The sequence below is a fragment of the Hibiscus syriacus genome, unplaced genomic scaffold (assembly GCF_006381635.1).
Source record: "Hibiscus syriacus cultivar Baekdansim isolate YM2019G1 unplaced genomic scaffold, ASM638163v2 tig00117001_pilon, whole genome shotgun sequence".
In the NCBI taxonomy this organism is placed as follows: domain Eukaryota; kingdom Viridiplantae; phylum Streptophyta; class Magnoliopsida; order Malvales; family Malvaceae; genus Hibiscus; species Hibiscus syriacus.
This window is the reverse complement of record NW_024063517.1, coordinates 178,066-191,691: the sequence shown is the minus strand read 5'-3', so window position 1 is coordinate 191,691 and position 13,626 is coordinate 178,066. Positions and strand designations below refer to the sequence as shown.

At 32.7% G+C, this 13,626-nt stretch overlaps 1 protein-coding gene across 1 annotated transcript; it reads right to left on the bottom strand.

Annotated features, from left to right (window-relative positions):
- Window positions 1-11,885: 11,885 nt before the first annotated feature.
- Window positions 11,886-12,874, bottom strand: LOC120194790 (VQ motif-containing protein 4-like). The gene has a single exon (XM_039196991.1). The coding sequence runs from the start codon at window positions 12,797-12,799 to the stop codon at window positions 12,089-12,091; it is 711 nt and encodes a 236-aa protein (XP_039052922.1). The 5' UTR covers window positions 12,800-12,874; the 3' UTR covers window positions 11,886-12,088.
- Window positions 12,875-13,626: the final 752 nt, after the last annotated feature.

Sequence of the window (13,626 nt, the reverse complement as noted above, 5' to 3'; positions counted from 1 at the left end):
CAAAGTTCCACCAAAGGTTGCAGGGACATCATTTCACGACAAATAAAAGCAATTTACTTGGCTTATGGTTTATTAGTTACACTTCTTCAAATGAACTAATCTCCAACAATTTTAGTGAATGGCACAGTCAAATTAAGCACACAAAATAGGTTGACATGTGAAGGTTGTTGGTAATGTTCAATCCCACATAGTATTGGAAACACTATTGGGAAGTGTATTTAAGGCTTGGATTTCTCATTTCCTTGTTGAGTGAAAGAGAACAAGGGGGACTCTCGCGCGCCGCCGCCGCCGCCGTCTCGTCTCGGGTCGTGGTCGTGGTCGTGGTCGTGGTCGTGGTCGTGGTCGTGGTCATACGTGTCTTCGACACGTCCGCGCGGATACTATCTTTTTAGAGAAAATTTTTAAGAAACAAATGCAATACGAACAACTCTACTGCTTTTGAGATTTTCTTTTGCCGTTTTGCGATTCTTGGAATCGCATTGCGATTTTCTCAATTGCGATTCTTGGAATCGCGTTGCGATTTTCTCAATCGCGTTGCGATTATTGGAATCGCGTTGCGATTTTCTCAATCGCGTTGCGATTCTTAGAATCGCATTGCGATTCTTCGAAGATCGCATTGCGATTCTTGGAATCGCATTGCGATTCTTTGGCTCGCATTGCGATTCTTGGAAGATCGCGTTGCGATTTTCTTTTGACCGTTGCGATTTTCTTTTCAACGTTGCGATTTTCTAAATCGCGTTGCGATTTTGATATCGCGTTGCGATTTTGTTGGTCATTTTGGCAAATCCAAACAAAGTTGATTAAAATCGTATATTATAAGACATTTTTGGTCACTGAGGCGATTTTCTCTTCTTTTTATTGCATTCATTTGATAAAAATAAAATAAAAAAGTATTGAACTTTTTTTTTAAAAAAAATAAGTGTATCTTTTTTCCTATGTAATAAAGATGATTAAATGGAAGTTTGATTTTTTATTCACTTATCTTTTTAGGGTTTTTTTACTAAAAAATGAATATATGGGAAACGTGGAGATTAAATGTCACGGACATAACATCTCGGCCCTATTGTTACCCTGTGTGGCACTTGAATGGGACAACTCCCAGACAAGCCTTTCCTAACATAGATCTGAGCATCCTATTAACTCGTCATAAAGCCAAGCCACATTGGCTAAGAATGATCCTTCAATTCATTAGTCAATCCACATTAACATGTCCAAATAGACAAGCCGTGTATTAGTCCCCAAGTCATAACATAATCCCAAAGCCACAATTACTCTAGGAAGAGAGATCTCGTGAGACATAGAGGATGCTAGGTTGCAACCCCACTTCTGAACCAAGAGCACGATATGGGTCCACTGGCCCCAAACCATCCCTAGGTGTTATCCCGGAGAGACATCGTACCATCCGCTTGGTCCCAATGCCCGCATACCTAGGTTTCACATGAACCTAAAAGAAGGTTGCTTACACCATGGTAACTCCACATACTAGCTCAAGGTAAGGGGTAGGGATGGAAAACGGGTACAATTTTGTGGATTCTGCACCGTACCATCTTCAATTGGGGCGGGGATGGGTATAACTTTAGTGAGTAGTGGGTGGGTGTGAATTTAGAAAGTGGTACCCGTTGCAGGTAGTGGGCGAGTGATGGGTTTGAGACCTTACCCGCCCCGCATCCTCCCGCCCACTAAATATCCATTAAATTTTGGACCATTATGAATTTAGGTATAATTTTAGAGACTAATTTATAAATCTTAATATTGTATAAGATACAGGGCCGTGGCTGGGGGGGCCGCAAACTGCGCGACCGCGCAGGGCCTCCCAAAAAGTAGGCCCAAAAAAATATATATATATAGTGGCATTTTATCAATAAACGCCACTATAGATGGACCTATTGCGACGTTTTTTTAAAAAAACGCCACTATTATTGCGGCTTTATTGATAAAATGCCATTATAGATGGATTTATTACGGCGTTTGTCAAGAAAAACGCCACTATTATTGCCCGAAATTGAATATATCTAGAAAATAGGGGCCCCTTTATACGAATTTGTACAAGGCCCCCGAAAACCCTGCCACGACCCTGATAAGATATAACTTATAATTTAACCAAATATTAGGGATAAGTTTATGAATAATTTTTTTCTTTCAAACCTCTCGTGCTTTGCTTGTTATTGCGCCGATATTATGATAGTTCTCTTTCTCTAAGTTTCAAACACTGGTCTCCAGCTAATTCAAGTACGCCTTCTTCCTCTTCTTTAGTCTTTACTCTGGTCTCCTCTGTGTGTAGTAGAGTTGTATGTCACCTTATACATAGATCCAAAACCACCTTCCCCAATCTTGTTTGTTGCATCGAATTTGTTTGTGGCCGCTTTAATTTGTCGTAAGGTGAATACTCCAGTTTTCAGATTTAATCCTCTTAGTTCTGTTTTGATCTTCTTTTTCTGGATTGGGATAATGCAAAGGTAAAGATCCAAACACCGGGCTATATTTTACGCATCCTGGATCATTTTCTTAGATTTGTATAAGCTTTTTTGGTTGCTGGTGTGGGGAAAGAAATTAAATCAAAAGACAGTGTCCCTCGGTTCAAGAGCGGAGTGCAAAAAGACTTCAACAACAAAGATGAAGAAATTATAATTCTAGGACAATCTATGTGGGTAAAAAGACGAAGAAATTAGTATATACCATGAACACTTATGCAAAAGTACTTTTTAACAACTTGCCCTTTGTTTGCTCTAGAGACCATTTTTTTTGCTTTGTGCTCTCATGATTGTTTCTTCAATGGGGTTATGTTACTGGGACTCATTGTTCATCATTGTTATTATCATCATGAAAATGTTATTATTATGAAAAATAAATGGTGATTTACAATCTGAGAATGCGGTAGCATTTATTACTCCATACAATTACAGCTTTAACTGGTTCTATACTGTATTGTCTTCCAGCTAGTCGCTTGGAACAACCACATAGGCGTTGCAGCTTGCTTGAAGTGGGCACCCCGTAGGGCCATGTTCGTTGCTGCATCAACTGTTCTTACATTTTGGATACCTAACAACAATTCTAAACCAGCTGTTGAGATCCGCTCCACCGATTTACAAGTTGTCTGAGCAAATCGGTGCTCTTTACAGCCGGTAATTCATGTATGAACCCAACATCTTTCTATTTGGATGGCATATGTCGGGTGGGAAGAAAGTTATTAATTAAAATTTAAGAATGTTTCATTTTTTAACATATTATATTTGTACACTTATCTATATTAAAATGGTTTATTTCATATCCAAACTATTTTTTTTAATGTCCTAACAAACAACTAAGGTAGTTTTTTGTTGGCATGAATCCCTTAGAATTAGGGGGAATTGGAATCCAATTCAACCACTTTCCCATGTTTGGTTCAAGTTTTCCAAAGGAATCGGAATCCCTCGTGGCTTCAACTTTCCATCAAATGAGGGAAAGTGAATTACATCCATTCTATAATAGAATTCAATTCTCTTGTTGGAGGGAATTGAAATTTGACCATACTGCCCTCATCAATCTTTTGGTAACTTATTCATATATTGAATAATTTTTTTTTTATTATTTCAGGTCGGGTCGATTTTTTTAAGTGTGATATTCGGGTCGGGTCGAGTTCGGGTTTATGGTGAAAAATACCCGACCCAAAAATATATATAATTTTACCTTATATATTTGGGAATAATTACAATAATACCTCTCTATATATAATTTTTTTCAATTAAGTCACTGTTTTTATTGAATAAAAATAATTTTTTTTATTATTTCGGGTCGGGTCGGATTTCTAATTCATGTATTCGGGTCGGGTCGGGTCGGGTGAAACTTTATTTTGGTCGGGTCGATCGGTTTTTTTAAGTGTGATATTCGGGTCGAGTCGGGTTCGGGTTTATGGTGAAAAATACCCGACCCGACCTGACCCAAAAAATATATAATTTGATCTTATATATTTAGAAATAATTACAATAATACCCCTCTATATATATTTTTTTTCAATTAAGTCACTATTTTTATTGAATAAAAATAATTTTTTATTATTTCGGGTTGAGTCGGTTTCTAATTCATATATTCGGGTCGGGTCGGGTGAAACTTTATTTTGGTCGGGTCGGGTCTCGGATGGAGGTTCCATTATTCTCGGGTCGGGTGGACCAAAAACCCGACCCAACCAGACCCATTGTCATCCTTAATTGGGATAATTTTAACTTATGATGTTTATTAGCATGATTTTTATAATTTATTGAAATGAATAATCAATCAATAAAATTTAAATTTAATTTTTTTAAAATTTTTATAATATATTGCTACATATAATTTATAAAAACAAACTAAAATTAAGCAAAAAAAACAAGAAGGGCAATCATGTCGTTTTACATTACTGTAATTAAATTCATCTGACATATCTGTGAACCAAACAGAATATGGAATTTGATTCCAATTCAATTTCGTACCAACCAAACAGAATATGGAATTGGATTTCAATTCCTGACAGATTCCAATTCCCTCATAAACATTCCAGCGAACCAAACGCCACCTAAGTTGAAAAAATACCATGATTGATGGGATACAATACTAATACTTAAAAAAAATCAATTAGAATAGTTTAAAATTTGGGGATGTATTTTAGAATTTAAACTATAACATGATGGCATTATGTTAGAATTTACCCTCATTGTATTATAGTACAGATCAACTGTTTAGAACCATGGTTTGTTTTATATTTGTTGCTTATGTATAACTTAAGTTTGTTGTCAGACGGGTCTAGCCGAGTACGTCTCCAGTTAGGTAGTGGGTGTGGGGATGGATTTAAAAATGTATCCGCATGGACGGGTGTGGATTTGAAAATTTTTACCCATCATGGGTGGTGGACGGGTGGTGGATTGAAAAATATTATATGGATATAAAGATAGGGGAGAGAGTATCCGCACCCGACCCGCCCGTTTACCATCTCTAGTGAGGGGAATAGGGGAGGGAGTTATTGTCTAAAGACTATGAATTGTTTTAATTAGGTAATAATTCAAAACAAGCTATTGGAGATTACTAATAATAAGTTTTATTGCCTTTCCTATTTTGCTTTCTCAAAAAAGTTTATTTTTTTTATAGGAAGCTCATATCCATTGTTTAAATTCTATATTTATTTATTTTTATATGAATGATTTTTTTTATATTTTAATTATAATTTTTTTCATGTCTGTCTTCAGGGTACTTCTTTTTGTCAAACAAACATATTATATTATTAAAAAATTATAGATTTGGTTATATTTTTTCAGTGTTATTACTTTTAAAAAATATAAATTGTTATTATGATTTAATTTTAAAATAAATCAAGAGTATTGTGTTAGATTTGTAGAGTTTAGGACATTTTAGATAAAATAGATATATAATTCATGTTTAAGAGTTCAAAGGGAAAAATTAGAAATTTTAGGATTTAATGGTCGTAGTCAATAACCGGCAATGATCGGTAACAGTGGTGAGTAACGATAGGTGGTGGGACAGTTGACAAAATTCATGAGTTAAATTGATATTTTATATAAATTTCAACAGTCAAAATGACATTTTATCTCAAATTTATGGGTTAAATTAGTATTTTATCTAAAGTTTATAATTCCTTTTATCAATGTGTAATGTCATCAAACTAAAGATTTTTAATATCTTAAAAACTAAAATATTATAAATTGATTACATAAGTGATAAAAAATTATAAACAAATAACATAAATAATCATAACGTTATTTTAAATATAAATAAAACAAAAGTAATCATTTCAATAGTTTACCCATAATTTTACGAAGAAAAAACTTTCTTGGACGAGTTTCCAAAAAATCACCTTATCAATCCTTATTTCCCTTTTAGACACCCATGCAACTTTATTTTTCGATCTAACACACTTTGTAGAAAGGCGCGACTCATACACCGAGCCTAATGCCACGTGTAAAAATTGGGTATTAGTTTCGTAATTTTTTTAAAAATAATGCCAAATATGTAATTAATTTTTGTTAGAGTAATTTTTGTGTAAAAACTTCAATTTATTTATTTATTTTTTATGTGTGCAAAAAACTTTCTGTATTAAAATCTTTAAATATTCTTTTACAAATTATTTTATAACTCGACAAATTTTGATTTTTATATGAAATTACACAATACGTATAATCTACTGTAGGAAAACTTTGAGTGTAAGTAATTTAAAATATGAATAATTTTATAAAAGTTTTATAACTAGTGTTTCTTTTACAAAATGATGATGATGATGATAACAAATATTTTATAATTTAAAAAATTATAAATTTCATATATTTTTGAAAAAATTATTGACTTTTAAAATTAATTGTTTAAAAATATAAAATTATTAAAATAAATTTTTAATTATAATTGAGGGATCAAATGAATTATTATTCATTAATTATTATTTTTAACAACAGTTAATAATGTTTATTCATTTTTCATAAAATTAAAATTTAATATTTATTTATATTTTTAAAAATTAATATTAGAAACAATATTTTAAATATATATGTGATATTTTTTAGTTTTACATTTTTTATATTGAATTTTGTTACAAGTCTAGAGAGTAACACAAAAGAAATGAAAATCTTTAGATTTTCATATATGTATTTATACTTTTCTTTTAGAAACATTTTACCATAATTTTTCTTAATTAATTTAAATAATAGTAGAATAAATGATTAATTTGAATTATAACTCATATATTTAAAAATCAATAAGAATACAATAAAAAAGAATTAAAAGTGAATAAAATTTAATTAAAAAAGAATGTAAAGCTAAAGAATCAATTATTTTAATATTTTTTATATTTTTAAACAATTAATTTTAAAAGTCACTAAATTTTTCAAAAATATATGAAATTTATAATTTTTAAATTATAAAATATTTTTTATCATAATCATCATTATTTTGTAAAATAAATACTAGTTATAAAACTTTTATAAAATTATTCATGTTTTAAATTACTTACCCTCAAAGTTTTCCTATACTATATTATACTTATTGTGTAATTTCATGCAAAAATCAAAATTTGTTAATTTATAAAATAATTTGCAAAAGAATATTTAAAGATTTTAAGGTAGAATTTTTTTTTCAAACTCAAAAAATAAATAAACAAAGTTGATGTTTTTACAGAAAAATCACCCTAACATAAATAAATTACATATTAGGCACCATTTTAAAAATATTTATAAAATTAGCACTCAGTTTTTACACGTAGCACCACATCAGCGTAAGGCGCGGTGCATGGGCCGTGCCTTTCTACAAAGGGTGTTAGATCGAGAAATAAAATTGCATGGGTGTCTGACAGGAAAATAAAGATTGATAGGGTGATTTTTTTGGAAATTCGCCATTTTTTGGTAAGACGACGTCATTATATGGGTAAATTATACCAATAGTATTTGATTATAATTTTTTTAGTGTTTCTACTTTTAAAATATATTAACGATTAAATTTTTATTATAATTTAATTTTAAAATAAATCAAGAGTATTTTTAGAAGCAACTAATTTTATTCAAAATAGAAAATATATCAAATTACAATAAATATTTACAACCATAATCGTAAATTAAACACATAATTAGGAAAATTTCCTATAATCATTTAAACAAAACTAGTAACTTAAGATCACATAAGAACCATACAAAGAAATATTAAATCTAACCAATAAACTCGAACAAAAATAAATATAAACATATATGACCGAATCGATAAACGAACCATAAAAGCGGTTCAAGATATTGAAAGACCACCAACAAACAACAAATCAGACTCGAGCGACGTGAAAAACTACACACGAACACAAATTGGGCATCTAAATCCAATCCGAGAGTTCAAATCATGGTAGATCACAATATATCATATAAGCGACATCTTGATCAGTCGTGGAGACGTCAAAACAATCCTTAGAAAAAATACATAAAAACGGTCAAAGAATCGAAAAAATACAAAAAATATAAGAAAATGTGTCACAAAGACAAATGAAAACGTGCAATACAAGCAGACTTATTAAAAATAAAAAAAACAAACATAAAATAAAGATATAATATAGAAAAGAAAAATAAAATAAAAAATACCGACGGTCGGCAACCAACATTAAAATTGGTGTCAACGCTAATCAACTAAGATGAAAAAGAAAATAGATGAGCAAATAAATCAAGAGTATTATGTTAGATTTGTAGAGTTTAGGACATTTTAGATAATATATATATATAATTCATGTTTAAGAGGTAAAAAGGGAAAAAAATATAAATTTTAGAATTTAATTGTCGTAGACAATAACAACTGGCATTGATCGGTGACGGTTGTGAGTAGCAATCGATAGTGGGGGATTTTGACAAAATTCATGAGTTAAATTGATGTTTTATATAAATTTCAACAGTCAAAATGACATTTTATCTGCAGTTTATGAGTTAAATTAATATTTTATCTAAAATTTATAATCCATTTTATCAATGTGTCATATAATCAAACTAATGATTTTTAACATCTTAAAATTTAAAATATTATAAATCGAGATTAAAAAATTATAAGCAAATAGCATAAATAATCATAACGTCACTTTTTATAATTTGATGAGTTAATATAAATAAAGCAAAAGTAATCATTTCAATAGTTTACGAAGAAAAATCATTCTTGGTAAGGCGACGTCATTATATGGGTAAATTATACCAATAGTTGTTAATATTTGTGCATGTGTCTTTTTCATCACTAAATTCTTGAAAATTATGCGATTTATAATAAAATTATTTTGTTAATTAATGATGTTGCAAGTTAATAAAAGTAATATCTAATTTAATCTTTAAATTATTAGTGAAACATCAATTAGGTCCTTCAACAAATCTTTTAGTTTATTATTCTTTTTTTTTTAACTAAATAGGGCTTATCTTCCTTTATTTTCTTACAAATCAACATCCACTCTGATCGGAGATCCGACACCGTCACTTATCGATCTAAATCCTATCATTAACATCTTCCTTCTCTTCTTCTCGGCCTCTTCATTCCTTTTATTTAAGATTTAAGTATATTTTATTGCAAACAAAGATTCTGCAATTTACAGTAAAACTTAATATTGAATATCTATCTAGTTCATGTTTTCAAATCAATGATGGTAAATGACTAATTAATGTTCATCTTTTGTCTAATTAATTTTCAAATCAATTTGTGGGATTAGGGAAGTATTTTCCAATATCCTCGTCCTTAAAACTGTTGCGTAAACAAATAAAACGAAAAAAGAAATGTGAAAGAAGCCAATAATCATGTTCATCGGAAAATATTGGCCAAATATCAGATTCAATCATAAAATCTCTATTATTGGATCCATTCTATCACAATAAAAGTTCATATACAGAAGCCAATTCATATTCAGCTTCACCTTGAATCTTATTTCAAATAATAATAATTAAAAGGAAGAAGAAAAGAATAATAATTTTTTCGTCCATTCACATTTGAAAAATGATGAATTAAGAATAATAAAAAATTGAAAAGAAAATAACATATAAAGATAATTCTTCTACGGGATCGAGCACAAGGTTCTTAACCTTGAGGTCGTGGGATCGAGTCTCACGGAGGGCATTTCATAATTCGGAGGTCTTCTATGGAAGCTGCTCTCAACCTGGTGTTGGGGGCAGCCTACTATCTTACCTCCCCTTACCCCATTACATATGGGAACAAGGGACAACCATTTTTATATAAAGATAATTCTTCTATAATATTATGTCTTAGATAAATGCACACACGATTTAAATAATTAATCCTTTAAGGATCATGTCCTTAGCATCCTAGACAGTAGAGAAGAACATAAAATAGTCATTGTAATGCAATTGAATACTTACACTTCAAATTAAGAATATAATTTTTTAAAAGTGATGTTTTGTTAAAATAACCTAATTCGAGTCTATGAAATTCGGTTGTTAAGTTTTAAGGTGGATTGGAAAGGTAATTAACAATAATAAGGCGCTTTGTAAGAAAACATCTCAATTCATGAATGTTTGGATTCATCTAAGTTAACCTGCTAATGTTCGAGTTTTGAAAAACAAATTTATTTTATTTTTTATTAAAATGAATCGTCTAACCCCTGAGATTTAGTCCTTAGACCGAGACATCGGGTGTTGAAACGGATATGAGCACCGTGTTCATCCCCACATCCGAATTTAACAGAAATTGAGCGTAAGATATTTTTGTTGCAGGTTCCGTGAAGTCGTCCGTAACCTTATCATCTTTAGTGTGTGACAATTTGGAGAGAAACGGGTGCAGCCAAGATTTCGTCATTTCCTAGTATTATTATCTATCTGATTTCAAACGTCATTTCTGTAACAAATGTTCAACATGTTGAACTTCGTCAACATTCTAATTCTGGACATCTGCATTGCCACAAACAAATTTGATGACGTCTCCGTTAGAATCTATCTTTAACAATCAAAAAGTAAATTGATTCACTGTGGAATGCATGAATTTGTAAGTTGAATTAACTGATAATCCTGGGAGAAAAAGGGCTGAGCAGAGGGCCCGCTTGATCCGAAAATGTATAGGAACAGTGCACATGGAAGATTCAAATTTGACAATTAAGATTAAATGACCACCAACCGCCGCACTGTATGCATAATAATTGTTCAAAGTTGAAACCGATAGCAGAGTCGCATAAAAACAACCAACCCTAAGGCAAAAACAGGTAACTCCCCCCACCATGTTCTCTGTTTTCCTTGCCTTTCATCATCACCACTCCCACTTTCCCTTCCCACCTGCACTTCCTCATGTCACCATTTACGACAGTTCCGGACACTTTAATTTTATTTTTCTTTTTAGTCAACAAAGATAGGGACTTTAAACAATGTTAGAGTCCAATATTCAAAGAAAGAGGAACTACCTTTGCACGATTGCTTTTAAAACAATTCAGAGTTCTCTTGTAAACATTAAAAGTACCCTCCAACTCAAGCAACTTAAAAGGAAAATTTTAAAGATTAAAAAATGGGGTCATTGTGCCTTCTCTTTCCTTCCACCCCTTATCCATGTGGGTCCTTTTGAGTTCATCGTCCTAATAAAATGCCCCTGTGCGGCTGAAATTGGTACCAAATTGGTCAACAAGGCCACTAGATTTATTTTTTATTTTTTTTGAAAATATTAGACCCCACCACCAATATACATCAACTGACACCCCTTTATGACCAAATATCACAAGTCCACTATAAGTTGTAACTTTTAAAATTCATTAAAAGTTCTCATCAAGTGGCAAAGATTGAATGCAACAGGTTTCATATCCCAACAATTACATATTTTCCCCATAATGACTGGTTATGGTGGATCTACCCATAGTGGCACGGGATCAGTAAGAAGTAAATATATATTAAAAAAAAATTCAGAGTATTTAGAAAGTTATAATTAAAGTAAAAAAAAAAGCACATAGAAATGCCTGCCTCTCACACCAATAGCATCTATATGTTTTGCCTTCTCAAAAAGAAAGAAAAACAAAGAGTCAAGATTCCTTGCCATCTTTCAATGCCAGCTAGCCTAAAGCTGCTTTTGCCATTTGATTTGATACGAACAAATCTCTTTTTTTCCCCCTCTTTTTTCAATTTCAACTCCCACTCATATCATCTGCACTTTTTATGATGTTTATTAATGTCTTACAAGCAAAAGGATCTGATTTTGGATCCAAGACTCGATCACTTTTTGACCTTTTACATTTATTGATGATAGGTAAAGAAATCGACTAGCGCTGCGTAAAAAAAATTAAAAAAATCACTTATTCGCCCTTTTCAGTTGAGTTCACAGCCATCCAGCACATACATTAACCACTAAGTCTTGAATTTTCATTTATGTTCTTGTTTTCTTCACTCAAATTTAGTCTTAAATTTCCAAGCATCCAAACAAAAGAAAAGAAAAGAAAGATGAAGTCAAACAAAGTATGAACTTTTACAATTGAAGCAAAGATTTTTATCTTCATTCCTTTGAAAGTATCCGACAACCAACATTACAAATCCTGTCTCGTTTCTTTCCAATTCCCAATCTTCACTGCCCCAACAATATGTAAAACTCTTACAATAATAACGTCAAAAAAAGAAGCGAAAACTAAAAAAGGTCGATTTATTTTAGTTTAAGAAGTAGAAGAACCTGAAACTCGGGGTGAAGTAACTGGAAAAAGTGGGAGAAGCCTAAGCTCCGAATCCCGCGGTGTAGATGCCGGTGATGGATGCAAATAAAAACACTTCTCTTTAATTGCCTTGTCTTCAGCTTCCTTATCTAGTTTCGCATTATTATTGGGACAATTCGGGTAAATACCAGCTCCAATTCGGTCAAACGGGTCGAATATCAAAGGAGTAACCGGGCTAAGAGCCAAAGAAGGGAAGTCAAGAATGCTAGGAGAGAGTATTTCGGGTTTCGTAGGGGAAAACCCGGAATTGCTGGAGTTGAAAGCCGGGTTCAAGGGATTGATTTTGAGGTTCTTGAGAGAGCTCCTCCGTTCGTAAAGCCTAAACCCAGAATTCTGCTTGTTTTTGGGAATGGATTTGATGGGAGGGATATGAGTTTTCGGGTTGGAGTTCGGCTCGGACAGAGGGGAAGGAGTTGGTTTGGTGGAAGAAGCTAGCTTGACCGTCTCGGAAGATCCGGTGAGCATCTGTACCACTTGCTTGAAAGATGAAGTGTCGGCTTGGACGAAGGTAGTCGGGTAGGGGTTAGCGGGTTCAGATCTGGTGATGGGTCTGGGCTGTTGAGGCGGTGGTGGGCCGGTGTGGTCGTTGCTGCTGACGCTTTTCGGAGATGGAAGGAAACTCGGATTGGAGCTCGGCCTCGGAGAGGTTTCCATTTATTATAAATTTTGGGCGTTTAATCTTTTGAAGGAACGGAGATTTTAGAAAAAAATGGAAATGAAGAGGGAAAGAAGTGGAGAGGTTAAGAACTAACCGAGGGGATTAGATTTGAAGAGCAAGAGTTTTTGGTAATAAATGTTTTGGTGGGGACTTTCGGGTCCATCCATTACCCGTTCACCCTAATTTATGGTTGTGGTGCCCACGCGCGCTCATCATAAGAAATTTATTGCCCACCTCTCGCATGCCATACGAGTCTTTCCCTTTTCCTTTGGATACTTGTATTGCCAAGCATATCTTTAAGTATCATTTTTTAAAATATATTATCCACCATATTACCAATAATGTCATCATAAATGAAAATGGGTTTGATTCATTTATTTGCGAGCACAGCAAGTAATATCGTTTAAGATTAAAATCGAAACAGCTTTGACCATTATTTGTATTTGCCCCAACATTGAATTGACTCGTCCATCAATATATAATAATTAAAGGGGGCTGAAAACACGCACTAAAGGCGAGAGTGCGGATCGAAAAGAGAGTAAAAGGCGAGTGGTGACATGCGATTGGTGGTGTGTGGAATTTGAGACGAAAGGGGTGGGACCATAACAGAGTTTCAATCGAAGTCTTATGAGACCTCGACTTAAAGTGTCTCTTTGTATTGTCTGACCGTGTGAGACCTCGACTTAAAGTGTCTCTTTGTATTGTCTGACCGTGTATTTTTTTTCCTACGAAAGGCGAGAGCTACAAAATTGAAAAACTACCGTCTCTCGTCTCTGTGCAGAGCATCTGCTACCAGCAAATGCACTAAATTAAGAATGACCTT

Coding starts and splice junctions, on each gene's coding strand:
- LOC120194790 (XM_039196991.1), bottom strand. CDS start 12,799: ATGGAAACCTCTCCGAGGCCGAGCTCCAATCCGAGTTTCCTTCCATCT.